A 23,795-nucleotide genomic window follows, 5' to 3' on the forward strand; every position below is an offset into this window, starting at 1 on the left:
AAACAAAAACTTGAAGAGTTTCCAAACTTAACATTTCTAAATTCAGCTTCTAACTAGTCAGAAACTAAAATAATGTAATGAATTGTGTTGTGGTTTTTGTTTGTTTTGCTTGGGTTAAGTGCTATCACCTTTACCACAGAATTTCATAACATTACATTTGGGGTCTTAGCAGAAGGCAAGTGAGGTGTCCTTTGTGTTTTGGAGCACTCACATAATTGGCATGCAGGATAGTGAAGAACTCAGGGTTGGTGATAAACTTGACTGCTGGGGACTGCAGAAGCAAGGTGATTTTTTGTGAGTTCACTGGTGAAAGTGCACCTTCTCTCCTTAGATCTGGAAAAGTGAAGCAAGGAAGAAGAATGCTGGAAAAAAATCATTTCAAACAGAGTACTTTTGTCTATACCACAACTGCACACAAACCATCATCACAGGGCTGGAACGGAGAATTGTCTTTACAGGTCTTTTCAGAATCACAGTAATCTAGTCAGGTACCCCAGTTATCCAACTGGTGATCACAGTGATATCTACACATATCATAGTGACATAAGCAGATAACATAGTGGTCTGATGAGATGTCATATTGCTTTACCAAGTAAGAACCATTTAAGTCTTAATAATTAACAGTAGAGAATCATTCTTTGCCACTCAGGGATCATTCCTGGCAGGGCTCTGGGGACTCTATGATGTGCTGGGTATTAACCCTGGGTCAGCCATGAGCAAGGCAAGCACATATATTATACAAATAGTTAACATGAGCAGTTAAATTAGTTTAACAATAGTTTACTCACTAACAGTTTAGAATCATTTAACAGTTAAGAATCATTTAAGTTATTTAAAATAATTTTAATCAGTTAAGAATCATTTCTAGGGCAGAGAGAGAGAGTTCAGGGATTAAGGTGTTTACCTTGTACCCCATCAAACTTGGTTTGACTCCTTGGCACCATGTATGGCCCTCAGAGCACTTTGAGGGATCACTGCTGAGCAGAGATCCAAGAATAGCTAGCTCCTGTGCACTTCCCACAGTAATCCCCAAACAAAATTAAAGTCGTATTTCTTGGGAGGTGTATTTCGGAATAACCATAATTAGATGCAAGTTCTTGAATACCTCCTTTCTTTTACACCAGAGATATTTTTCTTGTTTTTCAATACGTTGCCATCTAAAACTACAACAGATTATTTACAGACATGGACACAGTTCTTTTCTGTTGCTCTTGCCTTGTGAAAGCAGAATTTGGTTGATGTGACAACATGCTAGTTTTGAGCCAAGAGTCCAGAGTGTTCTTTCTTTGTCTTCCTCACTCTTTCTCCCTATCTCCTCTCAACAAGCTACCCTGATATAAAACAAGAAACCATGAGCAGCAAGGACAACTTGTTCCAGGTAAAGCCATCTCAGAAGCTGAGGACACAGTGGGCCCACAGCTGATCAGGCACACATATAAATCCATCCTCAAAAGCATTCTCAAAACTACCTGGATGAACACAGGTGAACTGTGAGATCTGTTCAAGGCAAGTGAGTTTAAGCCGCTCAGGTCTGAGTTTGTTACATTTGTGACATTTGTCAACAGATCCAATATCAAACCCAGAAATCCACTTCCTGATTCTCTTTTTATGTTTTAATTACTTGACCATTTTCCTAGAGCTCTGTCAGAGGGTGAAAGGATGTGAAGATAGGAATGCCTCAGTAGTCAGTTTTGTTACTGTATCTATTAAAATAAATAGAATATAGGCAATTAAAATAAGTGTAAGATTACATGAAAATGTCCAGTATTTCACCTTGCCAGAGAGAGCTGAAACCTAGCAACACAGGAAACACTTGAGAGTTTTCTCACACTGTTCTCAGTTATTTTCTTTTTAAATGTTCATTCCAGACGCTGAACCAAGGGTTTCATACCTGTAAGGCATGTGCTCTACAACTGAATCACACTTTCAGGCTCTACCCTTAGCTTTTTTTTAAAAAAAAAAAAAAAAACAAGTATCTCTGCCTTCATTTAATCTAAATTAAAAAGAAAATAAGTCACTAGTATATTACTGTGACAATCATAAGTCATTACAAGAGCAAAATTCAGACCCCTGTTTCCTATGCCACTGGAATAATTGTCATCTGAGTTCCACTCAGGCACATTCATCCTGGTGACTGCCTCTGGTACACGGTGAAAAGTTAGTGTACATGACCACATATCTGCTAGAAAATCATTTTACTCCTAGGTTTCTCTTTCATTGACAGTTTCATTTTTCCCGAGTGCAAATAAATCATTATTTCTGGTATTGTCCTATAACTCTTTTGAAGTAGACCATGAGCTTTAGGGGAGGAGGGACACACCCAGCCATGCTCATGACCGACTTCTGGCTCTGTGCTGAGGGATCTCTCCCATTGGTGCTTGAGTGACCATATGAGGTGCCTGGAATTGAACTGAGGTTGGCCACATGCAGCAAGTGCATTGCCTGTAAAACTACTTGAACTTATACTGTTTCTTCATCCCGAACCATGATTAAAAAAAAATTGGAGGAAGGCTCTGGGGCAACAGCTAGCAGTTGGCCCTGTGTTCAGGGGACCATATGTGGTGCTAGGAATCAAGTTGGGGTCAGGTGCAGGCAAGACAGGAGGCCTTAGCCTCTATACTATCTCTCTGGCCCAGAAGTGGAACATCAACTCTTATTTCATGTTTTGTCAGTGAAAAATCCTTAGGACACCAATAAATAAATTTGCTCATAAGAAATCATTAAGCCACTGAAGGAACTGCTTTGATACACAGGTCTGAGGCAAACCCAGGATAAGTCCATGAAACTCATGTCTTCAACTACTTCCTGTCTTCAGCCATAGTATTCCCTACACTGTGAAACCACTTCTTTGCTTTTCTGGAAAGAGACTTCCAGTTTCACACTGTTGGTGTTAAGCCTCTTTTGCCTACACTCTGATCTCTGACCATTCCATTGATCTCTTTGCGCTAAGGAAAGACGCTATTTCATGAGGAGCTCACAAACTGTGTTACACAGCTACAGAGACCATGCCAGAAATTTTGGGACCCCTCTTCTCGTACCGAGACTTGACTGAGAAGATTCAGCCTCTGAGTCACTCCCTCCACCTCCGCCACTTCCTCCTGCTGGGAGTTGCTCACAACTTTGGCCGTCAGAATCTTCTTCAGGTCTCTCTGTTGCAATGGTTCTCTGAATGTTTTGGTACCTTTTCATGAACAAAGGAAAGACAGAAGTTAATATGTCTGCCAGGGCCTTGGGGGGTTGGTAAGAACCGCAGAAAATAAAAAATAACTACTATAATGATTGTCAATAATCAATTTGTTGTGCAACAACAGACTACTGGAGTAGGGCTTAGACATACACTGAGTTGCAGCCTCATTTTCCTTTTCAAAATGCAGTGAGCATAGAAGAGGACTAACATGAGTAAATGTTATTTTATTTCATAGTAAAAATATCAGCAATGACACAACCTATCTCACATGTCCTCAGTTAGACTTTGGTTATCTCGCACCTAAGTCAACAGTCTCAAATATCAGGAATAAGATTCTATCCCAATCTTGGCTAAAGTGCAGGGCCATTTACAGACACAGCACACAGAACACAGGAGTAAGGTCCAGAGTCTTACTCTGCTTCACCAAACAAAAAGTGGTCAATTTTATCTCATAAAGAACTATTCCTCTCAGTGACTTCCTTCTATTTGTGTACATTAGGTTAAATATTTACATTAAATAGCTAACAGAAATTTATAAGAAAGTTCATTATAACATCTAATATGTAAATGAAAACACACTCATACATGAACACAAAAACACACACAACACTGAACAAAAAAAAAAGCCTTCAAAAACCAAACCAAATCAAACAAAAGTAAAACAAAAAATACCAAAAGTAGATAATTCACATGAGAGGAATTATGGTAAAAAAAACAACATAAAACACTGTTTGGGGAATATAACCCTAAAGAAACACTCACTATAAAGCAATCTTAATATTTAATGGGCCTTGGGCCTATCAAAATAGTGATTGGAAAAAAAGTAAACATGTAGCGATATGGAAAATTAAATTAACTTCATTACCTCAACTCAATTTATACTATAAAACCACTTAACTAACAAAACCATTTAACTAAGTTCAATTTAAAAAAAAAACCTTGGAGTGGTAGGATTAGAGATATTTTCCACTTGAAGCATCCATTTATCTTATTATTTTATCTAAATAACTATAAACTCAAACTATGGTTGAGTATTTCATTCATTCATTCATCATCCTGTTATTCGTCGATTGCCTCGAGCAGGCCCCAGTAACGTCTCTTTCATCCTAGCCCTGAGATTATATTCAAGGCTCTTTAGGAGAATGAGACCCATCATTGTTACTGGTATTTGGCATATTTGGTGCACCACGGGGAGTTTGCCAGACTCTGCACTGTGGGCAGGCTACATTCGATAGCCTGCAAGTTTGTCCAGAGTAGGAATGAGATAATAAGATATCATAAAAAGATGTCCTGATAAGATGTCCGAGAGCTGGATTTTATAGTCTCTGAGTCTTGGCCGTTGATGGGATTACACGGCGCCAGGGGGCCAGGTGGTGGGTGTGACCCCCGCCTACTGGAATTTGGAGGATCTGGGTGGAGGATGCTCGACTCCAATTCGAGTAGGCTTGGAGATCTCGGCCCCGGAACCCGCGTGGCTTTGTCCCTCTGCAAGTACCTTCATGTGTGCGGAGAGTGGTCTCAGCATGGTGGTGGCTGGTCCTGGAGGTCTTCGGCTGCTGGAGCCCTGGTCGGGGCGGGGAGGAAAGCTCAACCCGCTCCCCTCCAAGGGACCCCAGCGAGGAACAGCCAGGCACTAATTGTGATGGTTGAGTATTTAAAGTAAAAATACTTGCTTTCCATGCATGGGGATTGGGTTAAATCTCCAGCACCACAATAAATAGAAAGTCCATGTTCATATTTTTTGTATAGCAATGAATATTTGCAGAACTAGTGTTAGTTGTTGGAGTGATAGCACAGCGGTAGGGCGTTTGCCTTGCATGCAGCCAACATGACCAACCCAAGTCCGATTCCTCCGCCCCTCTCAAAGAGCCCGGCAAGCTGCCGAGAGTATCTCGCCCGCACGGCAGAGCCTGGCAAGCTCCCGTAACATATTCGATATGCCAAACACAGTAACAACAAAGTCTCCAGTGGAGACGTTACTGGGCCCACTCGAGCAAATCGACCAACAACGGGAGGGCCTTTACCTTTTTTTTTTAGTGTTAGTTAATTAAGAATATAATGAAAGTGTAAAAATCAACTCAAGAATTAGTCCTGTTAAACTTCTGAAACCATACTAGGCACTAGGAGCGAGATACTGAATAAAGCAAGAAGGAAAAAGAAGCAGTTACAGAGGCAGGTACAGTCAATCAAGTGCTCCTTTCTTGCTCTATCAGTACATAGCCAGGATATAGAAAAAAAACCAAATGTCCAACTACTGAAGAATGGATCAAGAAGTTGTGGTATACATACACAATGGTGTAAGAAAGAAAACAATGTGTCTGCTGTAACATGGATGGAATTGGAAGGTAGCATGCTAGGTGAAATAAATCAGAGGTAACAAATGCTCAAAGGCAACAAAACTGAGAATTGGTCTTCAGTAGGATGCTTACCACAGAGGGGACTTGGGGTGGAGGATGTGGTGCTGGAGTGTCTTGTGCATGAAACCTACCATTAACAGTTTTATAGACCATGGTGCCTATAATAATTATTTTTAACATTTAAATAATTTTAAAAAAATAAGTCAGAGGAAGGAGGGCAATAATCAAATTATCTCACTCATCTGTGGAACAGAATAAAGATAAGAGGCAGCAAGTACTTAACATAACCAAACCCCTGACATTGGAATACAGAACCATTACTACAGCATGGCAGGGTGGGATGGGATGAAAAATGCAGGAATAGTTGTGGGCACAGGGATGGTGGTGGGGTCTAGTGATTTTTATATAAATACCATAAATTAAAAAACTATTGTAACTCCCTTTTTTTTGCCTCAGGCAACCACAAGCGAACATCTGAACTGGCAAAACAGTGCAGAGAAGCCATCAAGGATGACCTCAAAAACAGGAGAGCAGCAGTACTGGTAGATGCAGCAGAAGCTGGGAAAAACATTCGTAATGCCCGCCTGTCCTTCACCAACTACAAAACCAAGATGACTGCCCTCCGACATCATGATGGATCTATCACATCTTCCAGAAGGGCAATGGAGAAGATTATTCATGACTTCTACTCAGATCTCTTTAATAGCCACATCCACTTGCCCACATACCACATACCACATGATGGATATGTCGTTCCCAATGTTCTCCCTTCCGAAATCCAACATGCCATCTTGTCGGTAAAAAAACAAAGAGCACCTGGCCCAGACAAGATCAGACCTGAACACCTGAAGAACTTACCATCAGTACTCATCAATACATTGGCTCGACTCTTCACACGCTACCTGTCTGAATGCAAGGTTCCATCCCAATGGAAAACCAGCAGGACTGTACTACTGTACAAGAAAGGAGACATCCACGACATTGGCAACTATCGCCCAATCTGCCTATTGTCTGTCATCTACAAACTATTCACTCGAGTCATCCTGAATAGGATTAGCAGAACACTAGATGAAGGACAACCATGTGAACAAGCTGGATTCCGAAAAGGATTCAGTACCATCGACCATATCCACACAATAACCAAGCTCATTGAGGTATCTCAGGAGTTCAAGATGCCGCTCTGTCTAACGTTCATTGATTTAAAGAAGGCCTTTGATTCTGTTGAGACAGAAGCGGTCATGGAAGCCCTAGCCAATCAGGGCGTACAAACTCAATACATCAGGATCCTTCGTGAGCTCTATTGCGGATTCACTACCAAAATCTCACCATTCTACAAAGAAGTAATCATCCATATCAAGAGAGGGGTTTGGCAGGGTGATACCATTTCACCAAAACTCTTCAGTGCCACCCTCGAGAACATCATGCGACGACTGGAATGGGAAAACATGGGAGTGAAGATAGATGGTCGGCAACTACACCACCTCCGCTTTGCTGATGACATCGTTCTAATAACACCAAACATCAGCCAAGCGGCACAAATGCTGAACGACTTTGACCGTGAATGTGGAAAGGTCGGACTACAGCTGAATCTTAAGAAGACAATGTTTATGAGAAACAGCCTTGTTCCTGATGCTCCATTCGCTCTCAACGGAACCATCATCTCCAAATGCAACAGTTATATATACCTAGGTCGAGAAATCAACATGATGAATGACCTGGCACCTGAGTTGCGCAGGAGGAAGAGAGCGGCTTGGAATGCCTTCAAGAGCATTGAAGAAATAACTAAAAGGACAAAGAACCTCCAGCTACGAGCACATCTCTTTGATTCCACTATTCTTCCTGCATTAACATATGCCTCAGAGACCTGGACCCTACGAAAACAGGATGAGAACGCTATTCGGATCTCTCAAAGAGGAATCGAAAAAACTATGCTTGGAATATCACGATTCACTCAAATGAGAGATAGAATCTGGAGTTCTGATCTTCGTCAACGCTCAAGAATCAGGGACGCTGTCGGTAAAGAAACAAAGAGCACCTGGCCCAGACAAGATCAGACCTGAACACCTGAAGAACTTACCATCAGTACTCATCAATACACTGGCTCGGCTCTTCACACACTACCTGTCTGAATGCAAGGTTCTGTCCCAATGTCTTGCACACAGCCAGCTCGGTCAAACTGGGTTCGATTCCTCCACCCCTCTCAGAGAACCCAGCAAGCTACTGAGAGTATCTCGCCCACACAGCAAAGCCTGGCAAGCTACCCGTGATGTATTCAATATTCCAAACACAGTAACAAGAAGTCTCAAAATGGAGACATTACTGGGCCCGCTTGCTCGAGCAAATCAATGAACAATGGAAGGACAGTGATGGTGACTTTGGTTCAGTCCCCAGCACTGCATATGGTATAAACACAGTTGATTTGACACTGGAATACAGAACCCCTCAATCCCTCTAGGAATGAGCCCTGAGCACCAATATGTATGCCCCCCAAATAAAGATAAATTTAAAAACAAGTAAAATATAAGCCCTAGAGACTATTTTTGACAATAAATCTCAACACTGTCTACAGAAAACAAACTTGGGCTGAGTCCTCAAAATTTTTGGTATAGGAGACTTCTTATAATCACCGTAACTCTTTCATGTATTTTTGGTACATTCATGTCTAATATGGGCTAGAGCAATAGCACAGCAGGTAGGGCGTTTGCCTTGCACGCAGCCAACATAGCCGACCCGAGTTCGATTCCTCCACCCCTCTCGGAGAGCCCGGCAAGCAACCAAGAGTATCTTGCCCGCACTGCAGAGCCTGGCAAGCTACCCGTGACCTACTCAATATGCCAAACACAGTAACAAGTCTCACGAAGGAGACGTTACTGGGCCCACTCTTAAAAAGTAATCAATTAAATGTTAATGAATATTTTTTTCAGGGGAGGGGTCCCAAGAATGTTAGGTGGCTTGGGAGCTCACCTGTGTTCCTGGCCAACTGGGCTTGCATTCAATGGAAGGGTCTACAATGCTGTGCTGCGCAAGCACTTGGGGAGGTGCTGAGAACTACCTAGCACACACAGAGTAGTATGGACTGCATCCATTTTATTTGGGGGATTCATATGATACTGGGAATTAAATCTGGGTCAGAAAAGTGCCTGCCAGAGGGAGGGTAGAGGATGGGAGAGAAACTGGGCACATTGTTGTAGGGTAGTGGTTATTGGTTAAGGGATTGGTGTAGGAATAACACATGCCTGAAATGCAATCAAAAACATCTTTATAGCCTTGTAATTCAGTGATTTAATTAAAAAAAACAAAACAAAATTTGGTCGGATGCATGGCAGTCATGTGCCTTAACAATGTATTATCTTCTAGTTCCTCAAAGAAATTTTTTATTATCAATAGGTATGTCCTTTGAATACAGTGATTTATTCTTTGTAGTCTCTTTCAAACTTTCTTACTATTTCTGTTTAGTAAGATAGCACCTGGATACAAATAAATTTGAGTCTACTGTTTGGTTTCTAAGATTTATTCTAAATCTTAGAAATCTAAATCTAAATTCTAAATTTCTAGGGCAATTCTCAGATCATCTTCAAGTCATCATCCTGACCCTAAAGAAGCAAATGTCAGATACAACACACACATCAACTTACAACAGGATAAAGATGCAATTTAGGTGTTGTTTGCAGGTAAAACACATTAAGACTTATGTATAAACTGTCAGAAGAATTATAAAAAATTGCTTTTAAATGTCTTTTTAAGATAAAGTTTTGAAAGAAATAACATACCTTAGATTCCATTATATCTAAGTATATAACAATTATCAGACCAGGGTAGATGTGAATAAAGTGATTTATAAAGCAGCTTTTTCTCCAGGTAGCTTTCAGTATTTTGTGGAACATATTCTTTGGATATTTTCAAATTCATGAGTTCTGCACACTTTTTAGTATCTTATGATAAAAGTAGACTAATTGGGACGAAAAACATACACTTATATATAATTCTGCATATAATTTTGGAAAGTTCAGTGAATACCTGTGTGGGATAGTTTGTGAATTCTTTTTAAGACTTCTTTTTAATGACTTTTTGAACCTGAATCACCAAAAACTAAAAAGATTCTCTGTCTTCAAATGACACTTAGCTTGTCTCCTGCTATGAAATTCTAAATCTGGATTTCCAAGTACCTCCTGTGAGTGGATGTCTTAAGATCTTACTCTCCATTCCTCACATCACCTGAGCAGAAAAGTGTAACGGGGTTTTGGGGCTATTGCCCCCCTTTCTTGGTGGATCACAGAGCTCATTACATGCTGATCACCAACCGCCTATTGAGCTGCTCCATCTGCTGGGTGGACCCAGACCTCCGCATCCCATCAGGGGTGGCTGCTGCTGTCGGACGTTGCCAGGTGGTCGTGCGGTTCACGTGGTCCACATAGAAGACCCGGCCGTGACTGTCGATGCGAGCTTCCCAGTCTAGTATGTGATAAAAATGCAAAAAGGAAAATCAAGAGAAAATACTGAGCCACATGAAACAGATAAGCACTTCCATGGAGAACTCACCATTGGCTGTCTGCTCCTGGGTAGACTGCCCACAGAACCCAAGACACCTTCTTTGGTTTGTTTGGTTAGTTGGTTTGAGGGCCATGCTTGTCAGTACTCATGGATTACTCCTGGCTCAGGGATCACTTCTGGTGGTAGTCAGGGGCACGTGTGGTACTGGGGATCATACAGGGGGCTTGCTACATGCAAGGGAAGCACTATAGCTCCTGTACTATCTCTCCAGCCTCCTGTGTCTTAGAAATATTCACATAGAATCATCATTCCAGAAAGGAGCCTACTGCACTCATATTTTCTGCTGGGCTACTTGAACGTGGTTTCTCAAGTATGGCCTATGTTTTAATTCTATTTTCTAGACCCTGTAGAGGTTAGAGCACTGGTCTTGCAAAATTCTACTTTCTAAAGAAAAAGGCTATGGCTAACAGGTCTTTCTTAAAAAGTTTCCATCCTGTAAATCTTGTTGGTTACTCAAACGACAGCTAGAAGACTGGAAAGTCCTTCATTTAGAGCTGACAGATGATACTTTAGATACCTTTCTTTGCTAAATCTGAGAGAAGGTAACAAGTCAGGGGAGAGAATTGTACTCAAATTAGCTCAACCACTACAGTTTTAACATACTGTACCCAACACTTCAGATGACCTCTAATACCAAGCAACATTGATTGACCGCTATTCCTCATAAGGATAAATTAAAGGATTTGATACCTAGGTTTCAAACCCTTCTGATAAGCTCTATATTCACCAACCCACCTATGGTTGATAAATATCTCTTGATCAAAACCCAACCTAACCCAAGAGAACTGTTAATTAATATCAAATTTTTAAATACCTTTGCTGAGAAATAATCATTTAAGAGAGTAGGCAAAGCCCAAAGTACAAATAAGTTCCTTTACTTGTCAAATAAAAAACCTAAACACATAAATGTTTTTCTACATCATACATGGCCTGGGGTAGGTTGGATGAAAGAAACACCCTCAAAACTGAAAGAGCTGTAAATAATGTATACATTTCTGAGCTTATCATAGAAGAGCAATGTTTGGTGCACAGAAATGGTCAAAGCTTTGAGATTTTGCATGTAAAAATATGGAAATAACAGTCATGATAAAATTAAGCCAAAAAATTAAAGAATAAAAAGCAAAAATGATTGCAAAGAAAGGAAAACCATTCAGCTTTTTAAAGAAGAAAAACCATAGCTTTTGGGAGTATATTAGGTATTACTTTCTCAGAAAAATTATCATTCAGATAATGACATGGCAACTCAATTTATTTTAAATCAAAAACTCAATATATTTACTTTTACATAGTAGTTTTATATGTGCATAGCCTATGAACATTATGATTTATGCCTGGCATTTCCTAAAATGCCTAAAACTAATGCCTAATGAAAATTAGCATAGTAGGGGAAAAATTTAACTTATAAGACAAATTAAAGTAAAAAGTTAGCTTACAAAAACATGTTCCAGGATGTTTTATTAAAAACTGACTTCTACTATATAGTCTATATATAAACTGTTTGTTGAAAATTTTAAAATTGCATATATACACAAATATTTGATCCCAATGTGGTAATTAATAATAAAAATTATTAAAATTTCAGTGATTCCAAATAAGTATAAACTGAACAGCTTCCTCCCTAAATCTAGCAAGACTATGATCAAAGGATGAATAATGATAATGTTATCTGATTCTACTGAACAAATTTCTTTTAGTATTAACTTGAACTAGGAACTATGCTGCCAGGTTCTTATGATATAATAGTAATGTAAGTCCCTGATTCCGGATACCCCATAGTAGAGTAAAAATTCCTTTAAGATAAAGCTCCTATCCATAAATTCTCTTAAGGAAAAGAACTAGAGATCTAGATTCTAATGAAAATCTAGAGAATGGTACAATAACAATATATAATTTATCTGAACAAGTGTTACATCAAATCACTCATGGAGAAGAATGCCACAGAGACAGATCAGTCCTTTTGTATTAAATGCCTGGAATGTATAGTGATAATTATATATTCTAAAACTATTCATAAAATAGTATCTACATTTAACTAAAGATTAGCGAGTATTTTCTGGGTTGCTTTGCAAAGCACAGACTAATATTTACTTCAAAGAAACACTTTCTAGACAGTACTTCTGGCCTCAGCATGCCTAAGGGGACACAACACTGTGGTGCCTTCCTAGATTCCTGAAAATAATATTTTTATGATCCTTGGAGAAGGTTAAAGTGATGATTCAGTTGTGTCATTTACTGCTGAATGGACCTATCAAATATGCATAAGTTGTATATTCTCCATGAAGTCTGAAGACAATGTAATGCCCAATAATGCGCCAGCTTTAGTTTCTATATTAACAAAATCTTATTAAATTGTACCTTTTCACACTTTTTTTTGGCTTTCATCCACTTCTGGCTGTGCTCAGTTGTAGGATAACACTGTTTTGTCCTTCCTGCATAGCCTCAGGTAGTTTAGGTTTATTGGGTTGCCCCCATCACAATGCTCCCATTCCTCTGTGTTTATTTGTATCTTCTTTGTGTTCTGTTGACTTGTTAATACTGATTTTCTCTTCTCCCTAAGTCCTTTACATAGTTTATTCAGAGCAATGTCCTTTTAGTATGGACACAAGAAGACAGTACATGCTATGCTTTTGTAACGTGACTCTCAGTGGTATTTTCCTCCTGGGCATCTGTTCTCTCACCTAAGCCTCAGCTGCCTTTACTTCCTAGCGCCCCCAAAAGCAGGGTCCTGAAGAGGGACTGGATGGAACCAGGGCAAGTGGTAAGTGATGTGCTACCCTGGCATCGAGATGGGACTGGCCAAAGTGCCATAATGCTTAACTGTTGGAGTACACGGAGCTTAGGTTTATCAGGTTGCACCCATCACAGTGCTCCCGAGTCACTCCCATTACTTTGTCTGCCTGTAACCACTTCTATGCTCTCTTCCCCAACCAATTTGTAAGGTCTCATCCTTCTTAGACACTGAAGCTGTACCGTAAGTTAATATTGCCTTTCTCCTCTCCTTATGTCTTTTGAGCAGTTTACCTTAATGCAATGTCCTTTTGTATAGATACAGGAAGACAATTAATTAAAATTATGCTTTATAACTTAGGATTTAATTGGCTTTGAATATTATTCACTCCTGGGCATCTGCCTTCTCAACTTAAGCCTCAGTTGCCCTCACTTCCTAGCACTCCAAGGGCAGGGTCCCGATGTGGGACTGGATGGAACCAGGGCAAGCCGGTAAGTTATGTGCTACCCTGGCATCGCGATGGGCCAGGCCAAGGTGCCACGATTCTTAACTATAAGTTAAGAGGTTGATCATAGGCAAATGCTGTAATGATCCAAAGGTAACGACAAGACTAGGATCCTGCTAGGGGTGGGAAAGACTATCTGGCCTGAGCACCGTAGTCTGAGATCGAGATGGTCCTAGGAGAGCAATTCTATAAGCTCAAAGTATTTCTTACTGTGTCCATACAAAATGATTAATATTATGTATGCTTATATGTTGGTTGGACAAGGAGAGGAGAAACACGTCCTAGAAGCAGTTTTCCTGTGTGTCCTGACTAGCTTGGATGAGACTGCTTTCTCCCCTTCAAACTGCCTTCAGTAAATGATTTCAGTATATTGAGACAGTTTCCCTTTTCTCTCAGAAACCTAGCTGGTCTTAGATATGCAGATCTCAGGTGCTAGCCAGGACTGATCTTTGGGATGTAGATTCCCAGCTCTAGCCTGGCTGGTCTTTGGGATGCAAATCAAGGTGCTTGCAGCTTGTGAAAGTGCTTGTGAAAGGTTTCAGTTTGGCTTTGTATCTTGGAGGCCAGTATTACTGGCCTATGGATGTAAGGGAACAATGTGGATGTAAAGAAACAATTCTGTAACTCCTTTTGATGACATCACTGTATTGCGCCCTTTAAAGGTACTATGATCTATATAAGGGAGATTTCTGGGCTCTCTGGGGGACACGTGCATCAGAGAACCTGGGAAGATGGGTCTGAGGACAGAAGCTGAGAGAACAAAGGTGCACGTGCTTGAGAGATCCTGGGGCCTCCATGACATACATCCTTCCATGTAATAAACTGCTGCTAAGACCAATCAGCCTGGCCCTCGTTTCCTTCCCTCTCCTGACCATCGCCATCGACCTCCCTGGAGTGGGGAAACGGCCTGACCGCCGGCCGTTTTATTTTTTGTGTGTTTACACACTTAACTACAAATTAAGAGCTTGGTCATGGACAAATGCTGTCATGGTCCAAAAAGTAATAACTAGACGTGGACCCTGATAGGGTTAGGAATGATTAATATGGTCTGAGTTCTGTAGTCTGAGTCTGTGGCAAGATGTTCCCAGGAGAGGTGCCCTACAAGCCTATCAGTGTCTCTCTTACTGTGTCCATACAAAAATAACTAGTATTGGTGTATGGTGCCACCAGCAGGTCATTCTGTAGCTGTGAGGTGAGTGCATCAGCAGCCTGATGGTGCCTTCAAACTTCCAGATACCCCAAAATTGCTGCTGTGCCTTTGGCCAGACCCCAAAAACTTGGGGCAAAGTTTACCAGAAAAGTAAACAGCCAAAAGTTAGGTATGTGGGCGACAAACCCACAAACCACCTCTGGCTCAGCTATATAATTGGAGGCAAGGCCTCTTTGGTTCCTGATCAGACTGCTTAACAGCCATGATCCCAGAGACTCAGAAACATGTCTCAAAACCCAATGGCTTTTGACAGAAATTAGTCCAGTCCCTGCAGTAGGTTACCAGCGCTGGGACACCCCAGGTGGGAATAGGTTTCGTGCCTTGGCCAGTTCCCCCTGGTGGCCTGGTGACTGTCATCCTCCAGAGACCACTGGACAGTCAGGTTTCAGTCCAGTGACGAGACATTTGGGGACTCACGGGATGGGGTTGGAGCTGGCTCTTTCCTCCCCGTCCAAATGTCTCAATTGAGTCACCTCCCACAAACGGCCTCTCTGGCTCCTGATCAAGCTGCTTAACAGCCATGATCCAAGAGACTCAGAAACAAATCTCGAAACACAGCATTTTGCAGAAATGTGTCCGGACCCCACAGTAGGTTACTGTTGGCGGGTCACCCCAGGGGTAAAAGGGTGCTGTTCCTTCTCCTACTCCCCTTAGGAAGTTCAGTGGACACCATCTTCCAGAGGCCACTGGACAGTCAGGTTTCGGCCTGTAGTGACAAGACACGCGGGGCCTCATGGGATGGGGGTGGAGCTGGCTCTTTCCTCCACGTCCCAACAAGATCTTGAATCGCCGCCCACAAACAGCCTCTCTAGCTCCTGATCAAGCTGCTTAACGGCCATGATCCCAGAGACACAGAAACTAGTAGTAAGATGTTGATAGAGTTATTGGACCAAGGAAAGGAGAAAAACACCTTAGGAGATATTTTGTCCTTGGGCAGTCAGATAGGGCTTTGGAATATCTTGGGTGGTGTTCTCTTTGAACTTGGTGGGCCCTCAGGAAGGGCTTTCTTATGTTGATTTTACTATGTCAGCCCAGTGTGCTGTAGAGTTGGAGAGACAAGGGAGTTGGAGAGGGAGAGAGCTGGAAAGAGGAGAGGAGAGAGCAGGGCGGTGAGATGGAGTGCGGAGAGAGTAGCAAGGGTGACAGAGAAAGAAGGATGTAGAAGAAGAATACAGGAGCAGACACGTGGAGAGAGAGCAAGGCTGCGAGATGGAGCACAGAGAGATGGACGGGAGAGACAGGAGGAGACGGGAATGAGGGGTAGTATGAGACTAGAATGGGAGGCTCAGAGAGACTGGGGCAGACACGTGGGGAGAATGGAATAAACGACAACTGATTAACCAACCGGCTTGGCCCTCATCTCCTCCTTCGTCTGCCCTATTGCCTGGGCTGCCCTGGCTGAGGGAGCAGCCCGGACCCCCCTGAACCCGGGTGTAGGGGAAGAGCTGTTGGGGCCCCCCAGCCACCCCTTAAGAATTTACACTCAGTGATGACACCTGGCTCTGTTTTCAAGGATCATTTTTGGTGGAACTTGGGGAATAATATGGGGTGCCAGGCATAGAATCTGAGTCGGCAGCAAGAAAGGCAAAATACCCCACAGGCTATACTATCTCTCTGGTCCCCCTTTTCTTACTTTAACAAATACAATTCCACATTTGTATTCTAAAACAGCAATTTTTAACCTATTTATACCTGAGAACTAGAACCTGTCCTAGAACCAGCCTATGAGACACTAGCTAATAATGACACTGTGGACCACCAGTTAACCACCAGACAGTGGCTATTTTCAATCATTTTGTGCCTACAGACCACCAAAAATCCATGGACTGGTGGCTGAAAACCCACTTGTCTAGATTTTCTCTTGAACTGTAGTAATTTAAATAATTGCCTCTTCACACCGCTATTTGGATAAAATCTCAAATACAACATTCCAAACTTCAGAACGTTCCCACAAAATATAACTCTCCATTTGCAGCTTAATTTTCCATCTCAACTGAAGGCAATTCCATAATGCCAGGCTAAAATTCTTGAAAAAGACTTCTGTCTTTCACTCACACCTCACATTCTAATTATTAGAAAATTTTTCTACTACATATATGTCCAGAATCTGACTATCCCTCTCTACATCCTCTTTTTCCACACTGATTCAAGCCGCAGAATAAAAGAAAAGCATTAAAAATCTAAGTCATGTAGAGTACATTTACAACAAAAAATTAATTACAAAACCAAGAAGGGATGGGAGTGGTGGTGAATGAAGACTGGAGGTCACAAGTGGTGGTGAGGTCAGGGGTAGAAGGCCATAGACACTTTGGTGGTGCAGGGCCAGTGATTTTGACATTAATGAAAACCATTTTCTAACACTGTTATAACCACTTTTCCTAAATTACAATCATTTTTTAAAATAATCAATGTCAGGTAATGTTACTTCTCTGCTCAAGACTTACAATGTTCCCCTTTCATCTAGAGTATAAGCCAAAGCCCTAATACGGTTTACAGCGCCCTGCCTTATCTGGGACCCTGGTTTCTCTCTGACCTTCTTACCTACTATTATTTTCCTTCCTAAATATTCACCAGACACTCTAATCCCACACTGTTCTTCAAACCCAGTATTTTTTCGCCCCCACAGGAATTGGCAGGTTGTTCTCTATACGCAGAAAGAACTTATATGGATAATTGCCTTACCTCCTGTGGTTGTAGCTTCAAATATTGTCACTTAACGAAGCAATCTGAAAATTCTATTCACAATTATAAATCAGCTGCCACTACATTCTTCAAACTTCCTTTACCTTGTCTGTGTTTTCATTGTATAACTTTTTGGTATTACTTTTTTTGGTATCACAATGTAATGTGCTGTATATGCTACTTCCTCATTTTACTGTTTATTATTTATTTTCTGTTTCAGTCTATATACTGTAAGCTTTGTACAGGCAGGGATTACTTTAACAGGCAGGGATCCTTGTCTGTTTAGCTTAGCTTAAAAAGAGACTTACACAGAAGCTCAATAAGTCATCGAACAAATATATGTTGAACAAACATCTATCAGTAATTAAGTCATTCACTGTTGGATATTGACCTTGAGTGTTTTAGGCTTCATCAGTGAATTGCCCTTCCCCCCAGAAATTTACAGTGCTCTTGCAAGCACACCTAATCCCTTGAATTTATCTTTAATCTTTCCTTTGTGTTTTTCCTCTCATTGTTACATTCCCTAGTCAGTCTTGGTTACTTATAAGTCAAAAGTTCTAGTGATTCTGGACTTTGTATTTGTAGTGAATTACTTGCTTTTCTATTTCCCCTATAGCCTTTTCATACTTTACCATAGAGCAATGTTCTTTGCTTAAACACAGAGAGACAATTAATGTTATGCTAGTAATATTTGTGAGTTGATTGACTCTGAACTATATCTACTCCGAGACATCTATCCGTGTAATCCCATCAATGGCCAAGACCCAGAGACTATAAAACCCAGCTCCCAGAAGAGAACAGTGCAGTCTCCTGCCTCTGCACCTGGCTGTCCTTACTGGGGCCCCTTGGAGGAAGGCGGGTTGAGTCTCCCTCCACCTCAAGCAGAGCCCCAGCAGCTGAAGACCAGTTCCAGCCACAGTCATGATTAAGACCACTCTCCACATGTTCAGATGAGCCTCATGCATGAAGGAACCAGCAGAGGAACCCAGGTGTGCAGGACCCAGGGCTTAGATCTCCAAGCCTGCTCAGATCGGGACTGGGCCTCCTCCACCCAGATCCCCCATCTTCCAGTATGTAGGTATTACACCCACCAACTGCCCCCAGTGCCATGTAATCCCATCAATGGCCAAAACCCAGAGACTATAAAACCCAGCTCCCGGGAGCTAGGTTTTATATCTTATTATCTAGTTCTTACTCTGGAAAACCTGGCAGGCTACCAAAAGTATCCTGCCCACATGGCAGAGTCTGGCAAACTCCCCGCAGCATATTCAATATGCCAAAAACCAGTAACAATGATGGGTCTTATTCTCCTGACCCTGAAAAAGCTTCATCTCAAGGCTAGGACGAAGGAGACATTACTGGTGCTGCTCGAGGAAATCGATGAACAGGATGACAGTGATACAGTGATATAGGCATCTGTCATAATTACATGACTCAGGCTTCAACTGCCATAGCTCCTAATACCCCACAAAGAGAGGTCCCACCATGGGATGGACTGGACTGAGATGGACTGGGGCAAGTGGTAAGTCAACTCCTGCATTGAAATGGGACAATCTAGAAAGCATAAAAGCACGGTCTTGATGCAAGCTGTTATGAAGTAAGAGATAGGACCCCCATGGGGAAGGACAAGTCAAGCTGAACTGACCTGAGGACTTTGTCTGGGAGTTACAGTAAAACTGTTTTCAGAGCCCAGAAAACAGTTTTGGAATCTGTATCTCTTACTGTGTTTATCCAAATAACTACAAGTATTGCAATAAGGAGTGAAGTTAATTGTTTGAGTAAAGTTAGTATGTACAACTTAAAGGAAAGAAAAAAGCAATATAAATGTTCCAGGGAGACAGAGTGTCTCCTTGAGTTACTCCCTCAAGAGAATTGCCTCTGTTGAAACACTTTACCTTTATCATTTACCTCTGTAAATGATCAATTACACCAATGTGCAGTCCTATACCTTGATCCCCCTCAGATGTTCTTTAAGTATGCTAAGAGCTCTGCATTAAACAGGCCATTTTGACCTTTAGCCTATGGTCTCCAGTCTGGGGAGACCTGAGGAGGTGGTTCTTGGCCACCGAATGCACACGTTGTGCACCGAGACTTTGAACTCACAATCCACTGCTGTTTGAGACTATCTAAGAAAATTAATCTGCCAGACTTAATTTTCGATTATTTTTCAGTGTTGTGTGGATTTAAACAAAATGTATCTTTCTGGAGAAATTTGTTTTCATTAATTAAGACTGTTCATATAAAATAATTGGGGTGTGGGGTTGGGCCATACTCCGTGGTGCTCAGGGTTTATTCTCAGCTTTGTGCTCAGGGATCACTTCTGGGGGCCACTCAGAGGACTTTATTGGGATGTCAGGAATTGATTCTGAGTCAGCCACATGGGAGGCTATACAGATAAGTACCTTATCTGCTGTACTATTTTGCCGGCCCTAATATAATTTTTAAATTCAATTTTGTCTATCAAAATTGTACAAAACTAATACAGTATACAAACTAATAAGCTAGCAATAATTCCAGTTGATAATTCATATCAATAATGCACATACAGATTAATAGCTTCTCTGAAGTATGGTAAAGATCCTTTCTCTGGAAAGAACATATCGCAGATATTTTTTCAGATAAGTGCTGAGTAGGAAGTGGCTATAGTGACAATAAAATTCTACTACTAATTTGTGGAATACCTATATATAAGTGGAGAAAGAAATCAGGCATCCAAAGTTAAATGATATAACATTTGGCTTGGCAGCCTAAAAAAATATGGTAGTCCTTCAAATTAGTATATTTATTAAAGGCATTCATCAGTTTTATTGTTTATAAATTACAACTAAATTAGAAAATGTAAGTTTAAAATTTAAAATTCCTACCCATTTTCCATAATTACCACATCATGTTTGATGGGGCTCAGACAGTAGGCAACAAATCATAGAGAGAAATATATATACATATATATATATATATATATATATATATACACACACACATATATATATGCCTCTCGGAGATCCTGGCAAGCTACTGAGAATATCCCACCCGCACAGGCAGAACCTGGCAAGCTCTCCATGGTGTATTCGATATGCCAAAACCAGTAACTGTAACAGGTCTCATTCCCCTGACCCTGAAAGAGCCTCCAATGGTTGAGAAAGACGAGTAAGGAGAGGGTGCTAAAATCTCAGGGCTGGGACAAATAGAGACGTTACTGGCGCCCACTCGAGTAATTCGATGAACAATAGGATGACAGTGATACAGTGATATAGTAAAATTTAAAATATGTCCCATTATCAAGAATAGATAAAATGATGTAAAAAAGCATTTCTTCTTTTAAAAGCTAAATGAAACACTGATTCTCCTAAAGAAACACTGCTCTTAGTATGCTGAAAAGTTGTTGTAATCATAACATTTATAAAGGTTATCTTTATTTGAAAACAAGCCTAAACTCAAATAGAGATGTTCTAGAATCATGAACACAAACGACACTAAATAAATGTCTAGACTGTCAGGTCCTGCTTGCAAATTGCACAGCGGGTAGGGCGTTAGCCTTACAAGCGGCCAACATGGCCGACCCGAGTTCGATTCCTCCGCCCCTCTCGGAGAGCCCGGCAAGCTACCGAGAGTATTCGATATGCCAGACACAGTAACAACAAAGTCTCCAATGGAGACGTTACTGGGCCCGCTCGAGCAAATCGACGATCAACGGGAGGGCCTTTACTTTACTTACTTTACTTAAAAGATCAAAGCTGGAATAATAATTTTAGAGAACACCTAGACCAAATATAGCATTTAACAAATTAGGAAATTAAAACTTTACAAATGAGAAAACTAAGTATCTGAGAGACTGAATAATTTTTGCAAGTTGAAAAGACTATATGGTGATACACTTCAGTTTCCAGGATAAATGATATTGAATTTTGTCCTTAAAGAAGACATTTAACACGGCAGCCCCTAGGAGCTTTGAGGCTATTGCCCACTGAGGTAAGCTGTAGTAAAGAAAATGCAAGTTCATGGGTACTGACGGGCGAAGTTGTTTTATTATATGGTGATTTTTGTCAGACACAATAGGGTCACTGGAGGATGACTGAATTATTTAGCTTGAGCTGTAAATTTTTTAATTTAAAATAATAAAATTAGAGAATTAAGGCCATGATTTGTTTGCAAAGACTAGTCACATCTTATTGGGAAAGAATACTCTCCAATTTGAGTAGTTTGAGGGACACAGAAAACTCTTCAAGATCATATGCTGAAACCATTAGTCAAAAAGAACCACGCTCTTCATAGCAGGTATCATAATGATTTTGATATTAATGCATGATATATAATTGGGTCTGGATGTCTATATACAGTACATACTGACCTGTTTAGACTTGATATGAGGAATTAAGACAGATTTTAAAAACTAAAGCTTACTTGGTGGAAGAGGCTCATCGATTGTTGGGTAGTGATGATGTTCAGGCCTCAAGGAAGGAAGCTGGCTTACTGGCTGGGAATTATGGAGTGTAATACATTCACCTATGAACAAGATAGTCAAGACATTCAGATTCATTCTTTTCTGTGGCAATGGCATTTAAAACAAAAAAGCTTGAATGCAAAACTATAAGAAACAACCTTCAAAGTATGGCAATCTATTCTTTGTGTCAGTTCACTATATTCATAATCATTTATGAGGGAGAAAACAGAGGAAATTATTTTAAAACCACAGACTAATATGTAGGATTAAAATCTGATTCTGTAACCACATGAATTTTCTTCAGAAGGTAGTATTGGAAAATAAAATGCACATGACCTCAGTTTAACATAGCAAAAGAAAAAATAGTTCTGTTTGAGGGAAGTGCAGCACTTACGACCTCCCATAATTTCCTTAAATCTATGCAAAAATCACAACTTTTTGTTTGAACAGATTTCATCAGAGGACCATTAAGACTGTATTTTGGGGTTTGTGAGGTGGATGGGTGGGTGGGTGCCTTTCAAGATGGAAGTTAAGGAACTGATGGACCAAGAGTATCCCCGCAATATGGAAGCTTGGGGTTCAGTGCGGAGTCAAGTAGCTATGGAATATCGTGAGTATTCTGAGGAAGAATCAGATAAGCCAGTATGTTTTAGAAAGAGAAAAAGACAAGAGACAAATGAAGTAAGTATATAAAAGGCAGAAAGACTGAGAGGAAAACTTGAAGCACAGAATTGGAATAGAATAAGGAAGAAAACGGACACGGAAAAATTTTAGAAATAAACATCTCGACAGAATGCATGCCTTGGTAACTAGAGACAGAACAATTATAATGAACTGCACAATTTTGAAATGGATGTCCTATAGTCCTGGTCATAGTGTGTGTAACGTGGCCATGTGGATAGTAGGCCTCCAGTACTTACTGGTTTGGGTCACGCAATCAGAGGCACTTACTCTTGACCTTAGGAGACCCACCAGGGCTCAGGCCATGAGACTGAACTCCTTCTGCCTCATACAATCTTAACTTTCTCATTAAAGCTACAGAACTTTCCTCCATGACTACATAGATAGCAATATTCCATTATTTTTGGATTAAAAGAGAGAACTGAAAAGCAATGGTTAAGATCTTTGTGGGATCTCAAGCATATGTGAAAAGATGATTACTTTTTCTTCACTCTAGATCCACATAACTAAATAAATAAGGAAAGAAAACATGTGAAATTTAACTAGCCGCTTCATCTCTAGAGCTAACTAGAAAATAAGATCACAGATGCATATGGAAACATAGCTGTGTTTTAAAATGTTAACTATATAATACTGTCTCTTGTACAAACTTTGTTCCATTGCTCAAATTCTTGGTATTCTCTGAGCCCCTAAGAAAAGTCAAGGAGCAACAGTACACATAAAAGAATGCCAGTAACATGTTGAACTGACTCCTCTTTCAAAGATGAATAGATAACATTCTGGTGTTTGTCTTTTTTTATGTGTGTGGAATGGGGAACGAAGAAACAACGATACAGTTGGTATGTCACTAGCTGCTGCATTTTAAATTTAGTTTCTGGGAAAAAATCTTACCATGTCAAAATGAACTGAATCAATTAGATTAATTACTCCTCCAAGCTAGTAAACAGTTGTTGCTGGCTAGGTTCATGGAGCTGACCCCACCTGCTTGTGAACCCCAAGCAAATGAAACGGTGTGACTGACGCATGTCGGCCAATGGAATGGAATGGGTGCACAGAAGCAGCAGGCAACCCTGTTCTGCACAAGGACAGTCTCACACAATCATCCTTGCCTCACACACTGAGCAAGTGTTCAAAGTGCTAGAACTTCTGAGAAGGAAACATGTATCTTCAAAAGTGATTTGTTTGTAATGACTCTTACTCTGTTAGAGGCTGAGTGCTTTATATGTATCAATTAATTTAATCTCTCCAACAGTCTCTGAAATAAATAGGACTGAATATATACTCAGTGAGTCTGATTCTGGAATCTGAGCCCATCACCACAATGTTATAATGCTATTGATTCAATACACAGATTGTTTTACAAAAAATTTTATACTATGGTTAAAAAAGGCTTCTATATGGAAAAACAAGCATAATTTAATATATTCCCTATAAATTGCTGTAGACAACAGGC

General features: G+C 40.6%; 1 protein-coding gene across 1 annotated transcript in view; it reads right to left on the reverse strand.

The window, feature by feature from the left end:
- The window catches only part of HECW1 (HECT, C2 and WW domain containing E3 ubiquitin protein ligase 1), a 310,169-nt gene that overhangs the window by 84,702 nt on the left and 201,672 nt on the right, over window positions 1–23,795 (reverse strand). The window contains exons 14-17 of the mRNA XM_056112411.1: window positions 21,622–21,723; window positions 9,846–9,996; window positions 3,039–3,181; window positions 212–333 (exon numbers count right to left, since the gene is read on the reverse strand). Coding sequence (XP_055968386.1) covers window positions 212–333; window positions 3,039–3,181; window positions 9,846–9,996; window positions 21,622–21,723 — 518 coding nt within the window. The remainder of the gene's footprint in view (window positions 1–211; window positions 334–3,038; window positions 3,182–9,845; window positions 9,997–21,621; window positions 21,724–23,795) is intronic.

Source organism: Sorex fumeus, unplaced genomic scaffold (assembly GCF_029834395.1).
Source record: "Sorex fumeus unplaced genomic scaffold, SorFum_2.1 ptg000002l, whole genome shotgun sequence".
In the NCBI taxonomy this organism is placed as follows: domain Eukaryota; kingdom Metazoa; phylum Chordata; class Mammalia; order Eulipotyphla; family Soricidae; genus Sorex; species Sorex fumeus.